Source organism: Panthera tigris, chromosome D4 (assembly GCF_018350195.1).
Source record: "Panthera tigris isolate Pti1 chromosome D4, P.tigris_Pti1_mat1.1, whole genome shotgun sequence".
In the NCBI taxonomy this organism is placed as follows: Eukaryota; Metazoa; Chordata; class Mammalia; order Carnivora; family Felidae; genus Panthera; species Panthera tigris.
This window is the reverse complement of record NC_056672.1, coordinates 89,673,216-89,692,959: the sequence shown is the minus strand read 5'-3', so window position 1 is coordinate 89,692,959 and position 19,744 is coordinate 89,673,216. Positions and strand designations below refer to the sequence as shown.

Sequence of the window (19,744 nt, the reverse complement as noted above, 5' to 3'; positions counted from 1 at the left end):
CGTGAATTCCTGCGGTAAAGTCACTAAACTCGGAAGCGGTTTGACTGTTGCAAGCGGAGCAGGTGTTCCGTAAAACTCCCCGTGACAAGCACCAATAACCACCAACTTCTTCTGCTTCTTAGCTGATAGTGTTGTAGTTACAACAGAATATATTTCAATATTCCATTACTACCCTTTAACGTTCCATTCACCCGATTAACCCGTGACACTCGCTAACAGGTCCAACCCGCACGTTTCAACATTAACATTCCCAAAAACTTCTTAGAGGCAGAAAAATGTCACACTCAACCACACGCTTCGCCAGTGGTTCTAATAAGTCCTGACACTGAAAAATAATTGGTAGTTCTGGCAGATATAATAGTAGGCAGAGGCTGCGTGAAGTCTGGGTGGACACACGAGGATTTCAGAATGAATCTCGAGCATAACAAGCTATCAATTTCTGATCTAGAGTAACGGGGACAAATTAACCCCGGGCGGAAAGAGCGCGATCCAGGTGTGGCTATCAGACTCCCGAATGCAACGTGTTGTAGCTGGAAAGGCCTAACTGCACACAGTCTTTGCCCCCGTGCTCCCAAGCAGCGCGACACCGTGGCTTCTACCGTTTCTGCCGCTTCTGAAACGGTTGTTACAGTGACAGCCGAGAGAAACTCAAAATCCACTAACCAGATCAGGCAGATGTGAGGAAGCACGGAGGGCACGACAAGTTTAAGCTGCGAGAGACAACGAGCCGGAAGACTCCAGGGGTCACCGCTGCGTTCCCAGGGTCCCACTGCCCGGCGCTCTGTCATCAGGGGCTCTGACTCTTTGTGAAGTCGGAAGCGGACTGCGTTTGTGATGCTGCCACGAGCTCACACCAGCCTCCGTGGCTGAGGGGGTGGGTGTGGAAGAGGGGGAGACCGCCCAGCTCCACGCAGAAACGCGGGCCGAGCAGGGGTCGGGTGGGCTTCAGAATCTGAAGGATGCCCCCAGGCCTAGTCGCGCGCAGAGACAAGCCAGGTTCTAGCCCAACAGTTGCCATGCTTATTCCTACGTAGACACACAAAATAATTTGGGAGACCCTTCTAGTTAACTCCCAAGAGTTAAATTCCCCCCAAACGTACAACTGTTTGAAATGAAAACTTAATGTAAGTTTTAAAAGGCAGCAGCACAGAAGTCCCCAGTCGGAACAAATTGAACACTGACCCTGGTTGGAACCAAAAATATGCGAAACTAAGCATCCCAGGATTATGAAAACTGCAATAATTCCTTGACATGATCTCAATTCTTTACCCTCCTATTTGCGGTCACGTCAAACAGCTACAGGCACAAACGACCACAGCCACACCGCCTTCTGAGCTGTGTCACCCACCCATGACCTTAATGCCGCCTGATTCTTTCCTGAAAATCAACTTAACATGCCGGACACTGGCATCTGGATCAACCCTACTCTTGAAGTCACCAAGAGGAGAAAGATAAGAAGACTCCAGAAAATACAGATTTGAACACAGGAGACAAAGCTAGAACAGGAAACAAAAGACATTTCAAAGCAGACTGGAAGCGTCTCTGGAGGGCTCTTGGCTCTCAACATGCGAGCGGAGGGGCAAGAATGCAGTGGCATGGGGGGCGTCCGGGGGCATCTCGTCCAAACAGCAAGTGTTTCTGAAGCGAGGACAAGATGTCTTTCTCTGAGCAATCACAAGAAAGGCAGGAATAAATGTCAGGATAAAGGCCAGACAGCATGTGACAGAAGTCACAATTTCACATTTTGTATTTCCTATCCAACTTCCCAGAAATACGCACCATTTCGAGCTGTGGGCATCGCAGTCCTGTCGATTAGCACCAATCCCTAGGACACTTATTCTATAATCTGGCAACACTGTAATTCCTGAATGTCCATCTTTAGTTTTAAATTTTAAGGCCAATTAATGTCTAACATCTCCTCTTAACAGCCCAGAGGAAAATACCAGTATTACAAATACCAAGGACCTTTATACTGAGAAGAAATTCCCAGGCTCCCCTCAACTGAGCCGCACACACCTGTGGCACCAGAGCACGTCTGGGCTGCCCACTGCTTTCTGGAAGTTTCCTGGAAGTATTTAGATGGACTGCACGTTCTCATACTGGATATCAATGAAATGTCTGGACATGTCAACATTAAAAACACGCCAAGTTTTAAGGAGAAAATATTCTTTTTCTTCTATGTACAAAAATCTCACGTAGGCTGTGACAGTCAGTCTGAAGCAGGGAGGTGTCACGGGCGAACGGGAATACCAGATGTCCTTTACATATTAAGGACAAAGGGAGCTAACATGGGAGCTCACTAAAAATGAGTCACAATTATTAACTTAGGAGAATCACCTGACCTTTTGACACATTAAAGCCAACTTTAGTCTTGGCTTCAACCTCTTAAAAATCCAGTTCTATGAGAATGGTTTCAATATGCACGAGAAACAGGAATCCTCGGGATACAGATCTGTGGCTGTTCGTTCGGAACAAAGCATCAGGACCCTGTGCTGTTTCCGACACTTCTAACGTGTGCCGGAAAACCGCGTACCATGCACCACGCGCTTAGGCTCTCTGGAGCAGCAGCTCGGCACCGAGGCAAGCGTTAAGCCCAACTTGGTCCAGCGAGGCCCTTACCCCGACTCTCTACAAGAGATCGTTCTGTTCCCAGAGATGATAGGGCATTCTTGTTGTTCAAACTGCTTCAGTCAAAACACTTGAAAAGTAAGTGTTCCTCACTGGGTGAGGAGGCGGGGGGCTAATGTTCATCTCAGAATGACTTAAAATCTCTGCATTCAGTTGTTTTAAAGAAATCCCTTAGTCCCCGGAGACAGAGACCGCGCTTCAGAAATGAGTTCCCAGGGCCCCATCTACACTCCTGGAGAGAGCCTCGCCACCCGAAGGCCGGGATCAGCCAGCGCGTCCTACGTCTTCAAGCCAGAGGGCATTTTCTGTAACAGAGTACGTGCCCTTCCCATCTTCCCACCGCTGACGTTCAGAAGACGGGAGAATCGCAGAAAGGGCAAGGGCTTTGCAGTAACCTCTTAATCCAGTCAGGATCTGCAAAGGAAGACAAGTGGCGTTGAGTGTCGGCTTCGGAGCGGGTGGGCCGAGGCCTGGCCGGACAGCGTGAACGCACAAGAGGCCTGGTCCCGGCCCTGCGCCCTCAGGGCACCTCGCGCCAACATCCTACACCAGCTGGACTAGATCTGTGCCTCCCAAAGCTAAGTGTGCGATGACATTTTCATCCCTCTATGACGGAACAGGAAGAGAAGGGTAACGAATGAATGATTCATACAGCTAAACTTACTCAGTTCAAGGACGGGACTGTACTTTGTTCTGGGAACATAGCCTTAGTACACTGTTAATGCTAAATTTTTTTAATGTTTATTTATCTTTGAGAGAGAGAGAGAGAGAGAGAGAGAGAGAGAGAGAGAGAGAGAGAGAAAGAGCGCACAAGCGAGGGAGGGGCAGAGAGAGAGGGAGACACAGAATCGGAAGCAGGTTCCAGGCTCCGAGCTGTCAGTCAGCACAGAGCCCGACGCGGGGCTCGAACCCACGAACCGCGAGATCATGACCTGAGCTGAAGTCGGACACTTAAATGACTGAGCCGCCCAGATGCCCCTAAGATATCCTTTTATAAAATTACAGTAATGGTATTTTTTTTTAACGTATTACTTGGAAAAAAGCATGACCACACTGGCTCAACACCGTCTCCCTCTTTAAAAACTCCCCTAATCTGTAAGTGCTTTATTGTACGACTGCTCTCCAGACCCACAGATTCTCATTCTTCCTCAAGCTGTATGTAGCTCAACTCAAGGTCAATTTGGCAGGTGTATTTGTTTCTTTGATTTGTCTCAATCTTTTCCCGATTTCCTGTCTAAACATACCAATTCTCAACTGCAGTGAGTGTTTAAAGTTCCCTCCAATTTGTTTCAAAATAACACAGTAAGAGGAGGAAAGCGAATGGGGGACTACAGATGAAAGAACAAAAAGCCACGAGCTGGGGTGCCTGGGGGGCTCAGTCGGTTAAGCGTCCCACTCTTGATTTGGGTTCAGGTCGTGATCTCCCAGTCTGTGAGATCGAGCCCCGCATCGGGCTCTGTGCCGACAGTGTGGAGCCTCGCTTGGGATCCTCCCTCTCTGCACCTCCCTCGCTCCCACTTTCTCTGTCTCAAAATAAATAAACATCAAAAAAAAAAAAAAAAAAAAGGCACAAGCTGACAATTTCTGAATGATGGCTACATGAGGATTTATTATACTCTCTACTTTTTATGTGGCTACATTTTCCATAGTTGTTCCATAGTAACAACTTAAAAAGAACACAAGCTGCCAGCACACCAACTTCTCAGAATGAGACGTTAGCCTGTTCGGAGTAAAAATCAAGAAAAAGGGCATAGTTTTGTGGAGAATGTTTTGTTTTAGTTCATCGAGACCACAAATTTCCCCCAAACATGTAGATAATTATATACGCTTATGTCTAGTTAGCCTTTTTGGTTAGAGTGCGATGTGATGTGAATGAGCTTTGGGTCACGAATCTGACGTTCATGTGACTATTTAAGTCACTAATTCCTTGCCCGCTTCTATGATCTTACTTCCAACTCATCATCTCAGAAATGTGGGCTTTGTCACTGGGCCCATCAGGAAAGAGAATACAGGCTAACCAGGAAAATCCCGTCATGGCTTTTAGAAGAATGAGTCCAAGCACATACCGAATATTCTGGCTTAGCAATGCTGTCTTCGTATACCTCATCATTTGTAGAATCTCCACCCAAATATAATCTACACGTGCCACCTAACACAAGCTCTGACGTTTTTCTGAATGAATAATTTGTTTGCAGTAACGGAACAGCAAACTGCAGCCCTACTCACACACCAACATGCAGTAACTATATCCTTCCACGTGACATATTCCAGTTATCATTTTTTCATTAGCTGTGGTTTCACGATAATACTGCAAAGAGCAGAATGAGCCTGCTGACTGACGGTCCCTAGTGGCCTAAGATGCTGCAGGGCAGAGCCTGACCCGAGCTGAGTCAGTGCCACCCTCCCAAGGCTGGGCAAGCACTCACCTTCTGGAGCTGGGTGGCGGGCGATGCTGTCATGGAGCAAACACCTTCTGTAGATCAGACTCTGGCAGGACTGGTAGGTTAAGAAGCACCTGAGAGAACACAGACTGGATCGTCAGGAGCAACTCGCCACACAGTTCCCGTAAAACCATCCGCTAACCAAGTAAAGCACGTAAACGCTGCTCACGCGCATGGCCACAAGGTAGCCCTCTGCACACCTGCGCTGCCCCACCCTTAGGGAGGGTCCCCGCTCAGGGGCAGGTTGCTGAGCCAAGACATACAAAGCTTCCAGTCCAGTCGCTGCCACTTCTTGTTGGCCATTTGCGTCACTGGGAAAGAGTTTACTCTGTCCATACCTGTCCATATTTTGAATTTCTGACATGTTAAAAAAGACGATCAGGTATCATATGGCAAATTATTCTCGTATGTGATTTTGAAGATTAGATCTAAGCACTGTGTTTAAGGATGTGACAGTACAATGGGGAAAACCTGAAAGGTACAGAAGACAAAGTTAATGGTGCAGACAGACGGGACGTGAAGAGACGTCCCCAGGTTCGGCCCTGTCCTGTGACCACTCGCTAAACACCCATCGGGACAAGGCTATAAAGGGCAGGCGGAACGGGTACCTACCAAGGACCAGGCATTGTTCTAGGAACAGCTGTGGACACAAAATTCCCCGTCCTCATGGAGCTTTGTATCCCAGACGAGAGGGAGAAGCAAACAGTAAACGTCTATGAAGAGGCGGTGACTGCTAGGGAGGACGACAAGGCAAGGAAGAGCGACAGGAAAACCAGGAGGCAGGGGACGCCAGCAGGGGTTACGGTTCCAGGTAGCGTGGCCAGGAAAAAGGCCTACCCGAGAAAGGAAGGCCTGAGGAAGCCACGCGGACACCGGTCAGAAGAGCATTGCCAGGCAGCGAGAATGGCCGTGCAGACATCCCGGAGGAGGAGGGGTGCCTTGTGTGCCTGAGGAGCACTGAGGCCAGTGGGCTGGAGCGAAGCAAGCGAGGCGGAGAAGCACAGGAGAGGAGGTCAGAGAGGGGATGGGGGCCAGGCTGTGCAGTCTTGGTCACAAGAGGTTTTGGGGTTTTGGGGTCTACTCATCCCAAATGGGCGGCCTCTGGAGAGTTCTGAGCGGAGAGAGGGGTGACATGAAGGGATGAAGTCTCAGTGGGATCACAATCATGGCCACACTGACGACAGACCGGAGGGCGTGGGAGGAGGCGGGGACACCTGCTGGGAGATAACTACGTCACCCTGGCAAGGGAGGATGGTGTCTTCACCAGGACTGGGGAGGCGGAGGCAGTGAGAACAGGCTGGATGCAAACTGGAAACGCCTGTTAAACGTCCAAACACAGACACTGCACAGGGGGTCGGACACGAAAGTCTGGCTTTCGGGGGAGAGATTCAGGCTAAAGCTCTCTCCGTTTAAGTCACCCGCGGACAGGCGGTGTGTGACCGCCGGGGAAGTGCTGACAAAGGAGAAGCAGGTCCAGGATGGATCTCCAGGGGACGAAGCAGAATCAGCAAAGACAGTAAGAACGAAGCGTCAGAGGCCGGAAGGAAACCAGGGAGGATGGTGTCCAGGAAGCCGGGAGACGCGGGCGCTTCAAGGAGCAGGCCGGGGAGTGACGCCCGGGGTCGAACGCGGCTCACGGGTCTGTCGGATTTGAGCACGCCAAGATGCCCTCTTCCGGTGAGAGCAGGAAGACTTCCACCTTTCAGCATCAAGTCAGACCCAAACGAGTGCACGACCTCTTTTATATTCCACTAACTTTAACAGATACTACTTTTGTAATACTTTACAATTTTAATGCTCCTTCAAAGGAAAACCGTATCGCCAAAATAAAGAAAGCCCTCTGTACGTCAGGCGGTAAAAACATGGTCTTTAGAGAGCGTCTGGCCTTAGTAAGACCGATGAAAAAAGTCTGTGCCTGGTGTTTTGGTAGTGGCTTTTCTCCAACCGAGTGGCAGGGGCGACATGTTTTAGACACACGCTTTACCGCGCTCGGTGCGGCACAAACCTGGAAGGGGCGCACGAAGCAGGGGCTGGCTTACAATGGCTTACCGGAGCCAGATGTGGCCATTGGAGCAGACTGCCTGCTTGCGATCCGTGAATGGCAAGATCTCTTTACACAAACTACAGTGCTCAGGGAAGGTCTGTTTGTTCATCTTCTTCGAGATGTGTCCAATCAGCACCTAATGAGACAAAGCAGTCGGCGATGTTTAGTGGGGTGAGTGTACGACTTGTCAAAGAAAAAGCCTACTGACCCAGTGGAGGAAGGAAAACGTATGCCGTGTGGACGGGAGATCGGCATTTCCACGCAGGCCGCTCATGGTGTCTGAACGTGACGAAGCCGGGCCTTCTCCACGTGCTGACTCGCTGAGTAAACTAAATTCATCGAGGGACCCTCGGGTAACAGGGTGAACGCTAGCCGCTAAAGAAAAAACTGTTCCGAAAATCAAAATCTTACCACTTGCCTTGTTTTAGCAGCTTCTGAAACCAGGAATTCAGAGTTCTGTTAGAAGACAAAGTATTTAGCTATTCTTTATAATGACTTAAGAAGGGAAAGCATAAAGTCTACGGGTGAAGTATCCTGTGAAATGCTAACTTTGTAAGATTGTACAAACGTCCGTTCTTTTAAGACAGGCTTACAACGTATAAGCAGGATTAAAAAATAATCATTTCCCTTTCTGATAGCCCCAAGACCCATGACCAATCTGATCTAGCAGCCTGCCATCTGTGAACCACTGGGCCCCCCGTGGAGAGGTTGACAGCACAGGCTCTAGAGCTGGTCCCTATTTCGGCTTTTCTCTGCTTCCTTAGGATCACAGCACAAGAAAAATCAAAGTCTAAAAAAAGGTATCTACTTCGTTACTTTGTTGAAAAAAAGCCTTCAGTGGCTACATCTTTTGCAGGCATGGATACAACGAGCCTTTAGAACTTCCTCGTCTTACTAGGAGATAAGGTCCTTCAAGCTTTTTAATCCATTTACACTTAAGTTCTGGCAGAAGAACTCACATTCAGCCACTCGCTAAAATTAGCTCACTGAAGTTCTGAAGGGTATCTTAACAGCTCCAAAGGGTGTCTGACCTACTCAGTACGTAATTTACAAATCTAAAGCCCGTTACCTTTTGGCTTTCTAGGTTTTTCAGCCTTAAGAATTCTAATTTATGGTCCCTTATGCAGCGACAACCACCCCCCCCCCTTCTTTTCCAGACAGGTCAAACACGCTGACGGTGGTATGACAAAACCTACTCCGGACTCCTTCAGGAGAGACGCACTCCAGTTGTACACAAGGAAGAAGTGCTTCCACGTTTGTCCTCACTAGCCTTGATTGTGCAAGCCCAACTGTATTAGTGTAACTCCTACATTCCCAATGGGGGAGATACTGTTCCTTCCAAGGGGCAAATACTTATTCTTGGGAGGAAAAGAATTCTTACCCTTTTTATGCATAAAGCACATTGATGTATATAATCTATATCACAAACATACGCACAATGTAGCTGTAGTATTAGTAGGTTACAGGCAAGAACAATTAGGGGGAAAAATACCTAAAAATGCTGGGGGTGGCGGGTGGCAGTGATAGTGTTAACTACACCAACATATCAGGCTGAGGATCTCAGAAACAATTTGTAATTACTAGATCAATGCGCTAGGTTTGAAAAGGTTCGTTTCATGTATGTAGTGGGATTTTTTTTAAGATATGAAATGTAGTGTTTAATTTTTTTTAATGCTTATTTACTCTTGACAGAGAGAGAAACAGAGCTGGAGCAGCGGAGGGGCAGAGAGAGAGGGAGACACAGAATCCAAAGCAGGCTCCAGGCTCTGAGCTGTCAGCACAGAGCCCGACGCGGGGCTTGAACTCACGAACCGCGAGATCATGACCTGAGCCGAAGTCGGACGCTCAACCGACTGAGCCCCCCGGGTGCCCTGAAATGCAGCGTTTCTAATCAAAACTCAGTTTTACCGATAACAGAGATGCTATCTTCCCTCCTTTCCCCTGGCTCTGTTGGAAACACGTGACTATGCCAGTAGTTTCCTGTGCTCATTGCCCACCTGGACAATTACCTAAACTATGACCACCAACTTCCACCACGTACTTCCTAAAATGTTTTGTTAATCTTTCACCGACTCTTGTAACACTCCTGCTAGGTCCAGAAAACTTCCTCGCAATTCGCAATTGGGAGCACAATGGAATACTTTTTAAGAGCGGACTTTCGGAGATGAAAAATCAGTTACATGAACAGTACATTGTAACTACTCTTGAGATTTTACTGTAGATATCCTAGGCGTAATAATTTCGGGGTGGATATGCACACTTTCCAACAAGAAAATGCAGCAAGTAATTTGTGAGTGGTTTAACATTAGGCATGAAGATACCTGAATTTACTACCTTCGATTTTATTTTATTTAAGTTTATTTATTTATTTCGAGAGAAACCGTGCACGCAAGGGGCGCAGAGGGAGAGAGAAGATCCCAGGCAGGCTCCGTGCTGCTGCGGGGTGTGAACTCACTAACCGTGAGATCGTGACCTGAGCTGACATCAAGAGTCAGGTGCTTAACCGACTGAGCCACCCGGGTGCCCCTATTGCCTTCAATTTTAAGACTCTGGGCAGTGAGAAGAAGTGTCAGTCTAAAGAGTAAAAGGGAGCGCGGGCTTTTGTAGTTCTGAATCCGTCAGTATAAAGTATATTCCTTGAAACAAAAGTTCTTCAGGATTTTAGCGGCTATTACTTCACAAAGAAAGGTTCCCTGATGTCAGGGTGACAATGAAGTACACAAAGTCAAAGGGTTTCTTCTCTGCAGGAACTCCCAGAACCATCAAAAGGATAAGGTACACTGGGAGCCTCTAAGGGGAGGACAGAATGTAACCCTATCGTTCTATCAGGGAACTTGAATTCTGTGGAATACGTTTCGGATAAGGCTCTAAGATGCTTCTAGACCAACATACAGATTAAGCCCAGTTTTTGTAAAAGTAAACATTACGAGTAATAATTTGCTTACTTGACATGCCCTTCTTGACTACATCAAAAGGCCTCGTCAAGTCTTCCCAAATGTGCGCAGTCCCTGTGCGGCCACCGCCGCCCCGTCTCCCAACCCCAGAACCTTCTGCAAACAGGGAGGGAAGCAAGCAGGGGGTCACATTTGCCCTGCTGTCACTGCCCAGTCACATACGACTCGCTAAACGAAGCCTCCTCCGGCTCATCCACAGCCGGGGGATCTCAGCCCGCAAACCTTGCTTATCCATCAGGCTGCGGTGGGAGGAAGCATCGAAATGTTTTTTGCACGATTTGCAAATGTCCTCTGCATTAATCCACGTTTCCTATTTATTCTCCTGCACCTCACGCCAATCAACTCCTTACAAAATATCGAAGTCAAAGTTGGGTTAGGAATTGGTTTAGGCCACTTCTCCCTCATGCAGAAAGTAGACCTCTTACCGTTCTCGTGCTTCTGCTAGAAACACCTACCCGTGCCGTGCGGTCATCGTACTCCTCGTCAGACATCAGAAAGTTGCAGAGGCCCCTGGTGGGGATGCTCGTGTTCTCTGTGATCCAGGTGTGCAGGTACACTTCTCCTAAGACCCGCTTCATGTGCTCCCTGGTCAAGTGCATTTCCACGCCTTCGATCTTCCCTTGGATCTCCAGGAGCTTCTCTTCCATCGGCTCCCGGCCCCCGGCGTCTCCAGGGGTCAGTGAGTCGTCGATGGGGTCCTCGGGATCGCCCTCTCTGCTCCTCTCCTGAAGGCCCTGCCTACTGGCCTGTCTGGAAGTGCCTTCCTCTTGTTCCTCCTCGGCATTGCCCATCCCAGGGGAGTCAACGAGTAAGATTTTGGAGTCCTCGTGGGACGGTTTCCATAATGCTTCTGAAGGGGTTTTCTGCATCGACTGATACAAAATCCTCAAGAGGAACAGTTTGAAACGCCAAAAATACGTGGCCCCACTGCTTTCGATCTTTTTTTCCAAGGCTTCTTGTAAAAACTGCGGGATGTGTTTATCTTTCAAAATCTTCCAGCGAACCAGATCTATTAAATCAACCTGCTTGAAGAGATTCTGAACGGAAGACTCCAGGAGCTGAGCAGCTGCCTCTTCAAAGGTTTTGAGAGTTACGAACTGGACCTGGTAGTTTTTGTTAACGGGGTGGAGGCCGTTGACCATGCCCTCGGTCGTAATGACGGCCAGGTACGCGCCGCAGGGGCTCACCGCTATCCCGTGCGTCCTCACGGAGCCAAACACATCCGAGAGTTTAATTAGCTGGTGTTCAAACTTTAACGCCACATCTGTGAAAATGGGAATCAGCTGCCTCACCTTCCCGTCACTGGAACAAGTGTACACCGTCCCGTTCTGCTTGTCCGCAGTCATGGAGACGATCGGCAGCGAGTGAAGGCCTGTGACGTGGGAATTGTGAACATTGAGGCCTGCTTTGGAGATCAGAAGAAGACACCAAAACACGTAGGATCCCCTTGCTGCCACCACCAAGCTACAACTACACTTCTGGTAAGGGTGATAGAGCGGGACGCATTTAATGCTGTGCACTGGCAACTGGTCCATCTCTTTCCACAAGACAACAGGCTGCCTTAGAGTGAAATAGCCTTTAACTGCTTTGAGATTGACGGGCAGGATTTTTACGGGTCCGAAAGCGCTCCCCACGATAAGGCCGCTCATTTTCCGATTACTGTGCTCATATTCCCACCAAAACAAAACACTAGGAGAGTTGATTCCGGACTCGATCGTGTTGCACGATGAGATGGATTCCTTCCCTACGAAGGGCAGCTGAAACTGCCACACGGCAATGTCACCGTTCTCAAAGAGGACCGCCAGGAGCACGCTGCCTACGTCCCGGCACTCGTTGTTATGCTTGACCTGCTGAGTGGTGCAGATGCCCGACCACTCCATCCTGACCGGAGTCTGCATGCTGTGTCTCCTCTGAAACTCCGCGAAGTCCCCGAGATTCCCTTCCGGAGCCTCATTTTTAGAGAGCCTGTAACTGGTCTCGTAGAGACGTTCTCCATAAATCTCGGTCAGGTCGACCAGCTGGACCCACTGGAGTCTGTTGAGGTTAGCCTGGATGGTCAGGCGATTGTCCATGGTCAGTGCCGCCAAGAGGCACCTGCCATTTGCATCACAGCCCATGGGGGACCAGCTAGTATATTTGAATCCCCTCATCGGCGGCAAAGCCTTCCCCTCAGGGTTGAACACCCTATCCAACATGAAAGTCTGGCTGACTGTGGGGTCTTTCGAGGTGGCAAACTTCTCCTTACACTCAGCAACTTCTGCTTTAGAGCCAACCTGAAAGCAAGAGATATAAAAACTATCAGATAAATATTTCACTCTAAGAGGAATATATTTACATTACTTAGGGTACTGAGTGATTCATCAGCGTCAACTAGGTCACGTTCGCATATACAGAAGTTTGTATCGATTCTCTTAATTTTGAAAGACATACGTTTAAAAGATCAAGTGCGTGTCTGAAAGTGAGTACTTACTCAAGAAATAAAGATTTTTGTTTTAAGAGTCAGAATAAATGTTGCCATGATTCATAGCCTGGCTCCCACATTCTTTTTAGAACTGCCATAAATAATGGCCATAACAGCAACGTACTTGATCTTTAAAGCATTTAGAGCACGCAGCTGAACTACTCACAAAACCATAAACACGTTACATATTCATGAAAACACATACCCATATACGTCTTTGATACAATTGGATATTTGGGTTTTTACAATTTTTTTGTGATACAAACGCCAGCTTTAGGTTCTATCTAAAATTTCATCCAGAAACTATGCCGAAAGCCAACTCCAACTGCTACATCCACTGTTTCTATAGAATAATGTCCACTCTGGTTAGACTACTTGCCATTCCTTGAATATTCCGTCCTCTGCCTCCCTTGGCCCCTTCTCTGGAATGCTGTTTTCCTATCTAAATCCCATCCATCCCACCAGATCTAATTCTCTCTCTGAAGCCTTCTGAGATCATTCTGGCTTTCACCCATCACTCCCTTCTCCGAGTTTGTGACATATATCAGTGGTGCTATTTATTTAGTGCTTAGCTGTTTGACTACAAGTTCTTAACAGAGATTTTAAAGGGACATTAAAGACAAAGGAAGAGATAAATGACCAAAAGAGAGTGGTTCAGAGCCAGGAAGGCTAGAACAAAACAAAGCAGGAGTCAACTGAACTGTGCTTTCTGTGGATATGTGAGGCAGGAAGAGGAAAGGACTTGACCCCACTGTCTTCAGGGAAATGGATCCAGAGAAAGAAAAAAGAATCTTTCAGATTTAGTGACAATCTCCTTTTACCTAGAGGCTGATCTTCAAATTGGAAAGGGTAGTTATTAGATGATTACAAAGGAATTCAAGCCTAAGACATACATAGACCTAATAAAAGTCACTTTAAATGAGTTTAAGTCCCCAAACCCAGAGGAATTACACTCCAGGACACAGGAAAAACTTGGAAGATGTTACACTCCAAACCACTAACTAGTCCTCGGTCAAGTTTGAACTGGGAACATGTCAGAAAACCAGAGTGCAATTAACAGTTTTAAAGTATCACCTAAACAGTAAATGGGTAACAATCACAGACCATTCAGTCCGCTGGGGAATAAAATTCTTCAATTACTAACAAATAAAAGGTTTGTGTAGACAGAAGGGATCATTAGAAACCAGCACTGGATAACCAGAAAAATCTAATCTTATTTTCTGTCGAAACTGCTACATGACACAATAAATAAGCATAGAAAGGTAGATACCACGTTGTCCACCAAATGAATTAGACGACTAACTTTTCCTAAAGTGTGTTACTAACAACACCACCCCCTAAACTGTCCCTTGAAGTACGGCTGTGTGGCCAAGTCCTGGGAACGCTGTTTGCTACACAGCATCTCACTCTGAAGAGTCTCAGGAGCACGTTAGATGCCTTGGCCAAGGAGCTACTGAGAGCCTTACCTAGAGTTTTTGTTTTGTTTTTTAAAATTTTTTTTTAATGTTTATTTATTTTTGAGACAGAGAGAGAGAGAGAGAGAGAAAGAGACAGACAGAGCTCGAGAGGGGAAAGGCCAGAGAGAGAGGGAGACACAGAATCGGAAGCAGGCTCCAGGCTCCGAGCTGTCAGCACAGAGCCCGATGCGGGGCTTGAACTCACGGATGGTGAGATCATGACCTGAGCCGAAGTCGGACGCTTAACCGACTGAGCCACCTGGGCACCCCATTGTTTTATTTTTTTTTAAACAACACAACTTTTTTTGGGTGATGTCCTCCTTTATTATCCTAAAGAATACTCTGGAATCATGATTTAGAAAGGCGTTTAAGGTAGCCTCTTGGATACATTTATGAACATGCTGGAGAAATGCAGACTGGAAACTCCAATTAAACGGAAGTGTAGCTGGCTAGCCTGTTGATAAAATAATGCTAGCCAGAGCCCAGAGCTTTGTATGGGTAAATAAAATTTGAAATATGGCAGAATGAAGCACAACATAACGATTGAAAAATCTGTGCTATGAGGCCAAGACTACCTGGGTTCAAATCCTGGCTCTATCACATAGCTTTGTGACCTTGCACAAATTGCTTAAAACTTCTGGCCCTAATTTTCTCATTTATAAACAGAGAACAATAATACGAGTCTCACAGAGTTAGGAAGTACAAATAAAGATGTAAAGCGCCTTTTTTTTTTTTTTTTTTTTTTTTTTTTTTGGGTGATCAAGAGTCTCTACTGACTGGGGCAACGGGCGGCACAGTTAATCCTGACTCATGATCTCACAGTTGTGGGTATGGAATCTCTGTAAGATTCTCTCCCTCCCTCTCTCTGAATCAGTCAATCAATCAAAAGAATCTCTACTGACTGAGCCAATCAGATGCCCATAAAGCATCTACTAACAAATGCTCAATAAATGTTAGCTATGATGACGACAAATACTCTCTCAGGATTAAGTGTTAATGAGACCTAATAAAAGGGTGCAAAATGCAGATATAAAGTTGTCCACCAAATGAAGGGAAGAGGTAAAGTCATTCACAAACCTTGTAATACTGTAAGCGAAGCAATAACTGTTAGAATAGGTAGATTTGCTACAAATAAAAGCTACTAAAGAACTAAAAGTAAACTTAGCAGCAGAGGATGAAATCAAAGCAACTCTTGGTCCCACTCACTGTAGGAAGAACTCTTGAGAGGAGAGAGAGCAGCTTGGTTCTCAACCAATGGAGAAAGCCCATGCGGTTTCGTGTGTATGAGTTTGAATGAGTACGCTGTCCCTCCGAGGAAGTCTCCAACTCACAAAACCAGCCATCAAATGTAAACATGCAGCCAGATGCTCAAGGAACACACACCACAGAGAGGAGCCCAGCTCCCAGAGGACCACACCCAGCCAATCATTTAATTATATACCATCCTGTTCCCAGCTGGCCACTATTACTGCTACTAGCTAATTCCTTTGTAAGTACCTAATGAATAGAAATTCACTTGAAGTTACTCAACAGGAAGCTTCTTGAAGGCAAGAATAGGATCCCAAAGACAGTCAATAGTTACTTAATGTGGAGTTAATACTTTCTCATACTCGTAACGATTCATACAGAATAAAATTAGTTATACAAACATTAGAATTTGCAATTGTATCCAACTAGATGAGGATTCACTAACTCAGCAGTCTAATGGGAAGAGAAATTGCAAATCGTTCTTTTTGTAAAGTTTATCTTGAGAGACAGAGACAGCAAGAGTGGGGGAAGGGGAGAGAGAGAGAGGGAGGGAGGGAGGGAGGGAGGGAGAGGGAGAGGGAGAGGGAGAGGGAGAGGGAGAGGGAGAGGGAGAGGGAGAGAAAGAGAATCCCAAGCAAGCTCCACGCTGTCAGCACAGAGCCTGACAGGAGGCTCAAACCTATGAAACTACAAGATCGTGAAAAACAAAGGTTGGACGCTTAACCAACTGATCCACCCAGGCAGCCCGCAAATTATTCTTAAATCCCAGTTCTATTTTTTCAGATCATTCACTTCTAGCATTTTCCTTTATATCATACAACCTCGGTGCCCAGGACAGTCACTTGCAAATAGCAGGTAGTATTTGAACTATTATATAACTGCATATGTTCCTGAAAGAAATTCATAATCTAAATAAAGGGTCATAGAGCAAAAGGTCCAGAGTAGCTCAGCATCTAGCCTTGTAGCAGTGCCATACCTTAAACTGATCCAGGCTGCAGACTGGCCCACCTTTTGAATCAGAGCAAAGGCAAGCTGGACTCCACTGAGCAATTTAAATTTTTTTTTAATGTTTATTTTTGAGACAGACAGACAGAGCATGACTGGGGGAGAGTCAGAGAGAGGGAGACACAGAATCCAAAGCAGGCTCCAGGCTCTGAGCTGTCAGCACAGAGCCCGACGTGGGGCTCGAACTCACGGACCGTGAGATCATGACCTGAGCCCAAGTCGGCCGCTGAACCGACTGAGCCACCCAGGCGCCCCAGCACTGAGCAATTTAAATCCTTAGGCACTGCCAGTGGGTAGAGCCATCAAAGTACTGATACCAACTTCTTTAGAATCCTACCATCATACCCCAGGGATTTACCCTACAGAAGCCTCTTTCAGAATTTCAGGGACAACTCAGCATTCATTCACCAAATGGTCGTAGTCTAATAAGACTGCTGACGGATGGTTTGTGTGATGTGCATTCCAAAGAACAGTACAGAAGGAGAAGACGCCACTAATTAACTTTGGACAACCCATCAATTACAAGAGGAACACAAAAGATTTGCTCTTACTTGTTAGACAGTTGTGCAACCAACGAGAGTCTAATTTTTATCAGAATATTCTGGATATCTTCATGTCCATAGCTACAGCATTAATCCAGACCTGTATTCCTTCATACCTGTATGACTGCATTTATTACTTTAAGTACAGCATGTCGGGACCTGTACTAAGTGATTGTACGTGTGTGTGTGCATATATGTGTATCCACATATACATACGTACATAGATGTATTTAATTTAATCTGCCAAAAAATCTAAACAACACAGGTTTTAGCAACCCCCTTGTTGAGAGTGTCCTATCTTGCTATTTTGTACCAAAGCCCAATCTCTTCACCTCTATTTTATACTGACCCCAACAATAATTTTCTGCATTCTGGGCCCACCAGATTCATATTCCTGAACCATCCCAGGTCAGTCCATGTTTATGAAACCGTTACAGCCCTTCGGGCTTCTTAGAGTGAAGCCAACTTCTTCAGGCCGTCAAACTTCCCTAATGGGCTTCACCTCAATTTCCCTCCCTAGGAGAGCTCGGTCGACCCACCATTACTTACACAAACAATTAAGTACATGCACGACTTAATTATGTGTGAACATGGACAGCTCATTCTGTTGTTTGGAGGCCCCTCTCCCATGTTCCTCTTTTGAACCAAATCCTACGTTCTTTCAGGACTGCTTCAGACTCACCAGCAGATAACACTCCCTGATGTACATGCCTCCCTATTTCTTCCAGTCTTTAAATTCTCTCTGCTAAAGTATTCAATCTGTGTCACGCTGGACACACACACTTAAGGTTTTCTCTAGTTCATGTGCACATGAACATCCTTAGAAACAGTAGGGATGTACCTTTTAAAGCCCCTTTCTTCTGCCTCCCTCCCTGTTTCTCAATTTCACAGTAGTACCAGGGTCTACCTGATTTGTTTACACTCGAACTAATTTGTTCGTATCTTCTCCAAGATCTTACAGGGTTTAGTCATCCCAGTTTACCAATGATCTAACTCGATGACATGTTGTTTGCTTAAAACTTTCAAGTACGCTAAAAAAAAAAAAGAAAAAAAAAGAAAAAAAAAAGGGGTGTGGGCTCCCTGCACCCTACGCACAGTGACTGATTCATATTTAAAATTGGTGGTGCAGGGGCGCCTGGGTGGCTCAGTCGGTTAAGCATCCGACTTTGGCTCAGGTCATGATCTCGCAGTCTGTGAGCTCGAGCCCCGCATCGGGCTCCGTGCTGACAGCTCGGAGCCCGGAGCCTGCTTCGGATTCTGTGTCTCCCTCTTTCTCTCTGCCCCTCCCCTGCTCATGCTCTGTCTCTCTGTCTCAAGAATAAATAAAACATTAAAAAAGTGTTTTTAATTGGTGGTGCAGAGAAAGCTTCCAAACCCTGTATGCGAAAGTCACACAAATACATTCTCTGGGCATAGACACAGATCTTTACAGTGTGTATCACTCTCTGTAGTGCCTGTTCACAACTTGCCAAAGAACGTAAGCTCCATGAAGGCAGGGACCTTGTTTTGTACACAGCGTTATTTCCAGAACCTAGATAGCACTAGGCCAATACATGGTGCTATTCAAACATCTGCTGAATGAGGGAATACACGTTTTATAGACCACATCTAGGCATAAAGATCTATAAAGGAAACAGGGCAAGTTTTTGTACTTGAAACCACTAATGAACGATAAGACTTCCTATTCGGGGAATAAAAAACAAGAACAAAAACAAAAACAAAAAAACAAATTGGAAAACAGTGATCTCCCAACAGTAAAACTAGGAACCCGAAAGTTCTGCAGGCAAACTTAGTTGGTATGAAGCTGAAAGCACTAAATCTACAGAGACCTTGAAGTTTAAGAACTGCATTTACTTCCAGAGGCTTTTCATGCTACATCCCAAGGATGTTCAGCTACAAAAAAAACCGAAAGTGCTCAGCGGCTCAAGGTGAGAAGGACCATCCATAGAAAAAGTCGGCTAAGACAGCCGAGACCCTGAAAAGGACCAAATTTTCTTCAGAGCTGAAGAGGCACCAGAGGAGGGCACGTCACCGTCAACAAAGCGAGCGGAGGGCCTCGGGGGAGTCGATTCCAGACAATGGGAGCAACTGTGGAGGCAAGGTCTGGGGTTGGGTCAAAGGGGGTGGAGTCTCAGAAAGCACCAGAGAGTAATCAGCGCCAGCAGTGGGGCAGACGCAGGGCCGCAGGCAGGACCCGGCTCGGAGGAGAGCTCCCGGGACACGAGAGTGTGTGTCGGAAGGGGGTGGGCGATCTGGAAAGCCGGGAGCAAACGGCCGCGAGGTTTTTTGTTTGTTTTCCAAAAAACGGCGACCCCGGCCACTCTGGACGCGACGAGGGGAATCCCCGGAATAGGCGCAGGCCGAGATTCCCCCAGGGACCCGTAACGCGGCCGCGGGAGCGCGGCAGGAGGAGACCCCGGGGCTGGGGCCCAGGGGGTGACTTACTTTGAGGAGGCAGCTGTTGAGAGGGGCGGGCACCGAGGTGCGGTGGATAACCAGGTCCTGGCCCGGGTTGTGCACGTCGCAGATGAGCTCCAGCACAGCGATGCTGCGGGCCGTGGACACGGACACGCGGTGGTCCTCGGACCAGGCCAGCGGCTCCAAGCCGCTCACCGCATACTGCAGCTTCACGGCCGGCTCCCGCCGAGTCACCAGGAAGCGGAACGCGGCACTGGGCCCGGGGGCCGCGTCTGCAGCCGGCTCCTTCCCGCCCGCCTCGCCGCCCCCCTCGCCCTCCTCCTCCTCGGGCGGCGCAGGCCCGTCGGCCGCGAGCCCCACCCGGGCCTTGTCAGCCGAGCTCATCTCCCCTCAAGTGCAGAGGCCGGATCCCGGGGCGCGCCAACCTCGCGCCGCCGTCCCGTTGCCGCCTCTTGCGCCGCCGCCGCCGCCGCCGCCGCCGCCGGCCCCCAGCGCCCTCCGCAGCGGCTTTCTCCCCTCAGGCCCAGAGCGCCGCCGAGCCAGGAA

General features: G+C 47.6%; 1 protein-coding gene across 1 annotated transcript; it reads right to left on the bottom strand.

The window, feature by feature from the left end:
- Positions 1-2,149: 2,149 nt before the first annotated feature.
- Positions 2,150-19,668, bottom strand: GTF3C4 (general transcription factor IIIC subunit 4). Its single transcript, XM_007078883.3, has 5 exons — positions 19,226-19,668; positions 10,523-12,340; positions 7,119-7,249; positions 5,055-5,143; positions 2,150-3,042 (listed from the first exon to the last, which is right to left on the bottom strand). Exons 1-5 carry the CDS (start codon positions 19,580-19,582, stop codon positions 2,978-2,980), a joined length of 2,460 nt encoding a protein of 819 aa, XP_007078945.2. The 5' UTR covers positions 19,583-19,668; the 3' UTR covers positions 2,150-2,977.
- Between the last annotated feature and the right edge of the window lie 76 nt (positions 19,669-19,744).

What these genes read in the sequence shown, in the direction of transcription:
- GTF3C4 (XM_007078883.3), bottom strand. Translation starts at nt 19,582, where the DNA reads ATGAGCTCGGCTGACAAGGCCCGGGTGGGGCTCGCGGCCGACGGGCCT. An exon ending in TCAACAGCTGCCTCCTCAAA is followed by an intron (nt 12,341 to 19,225) that starts GTAAGTCACCCC and finishes TCTTGCTTTCAG; the next exon opens with GTTGGCTCTAAAGCAGAAGT. An exon ending in CCGCCACCCAGCTCCAGAAG is followed by an intron (nt 3,043 to 5,054) that starts GTGAGTGCTTGC and finishes CTTCCTTTGCAG; the next exon opens with ATCCTGACTGGATTAAGAGG.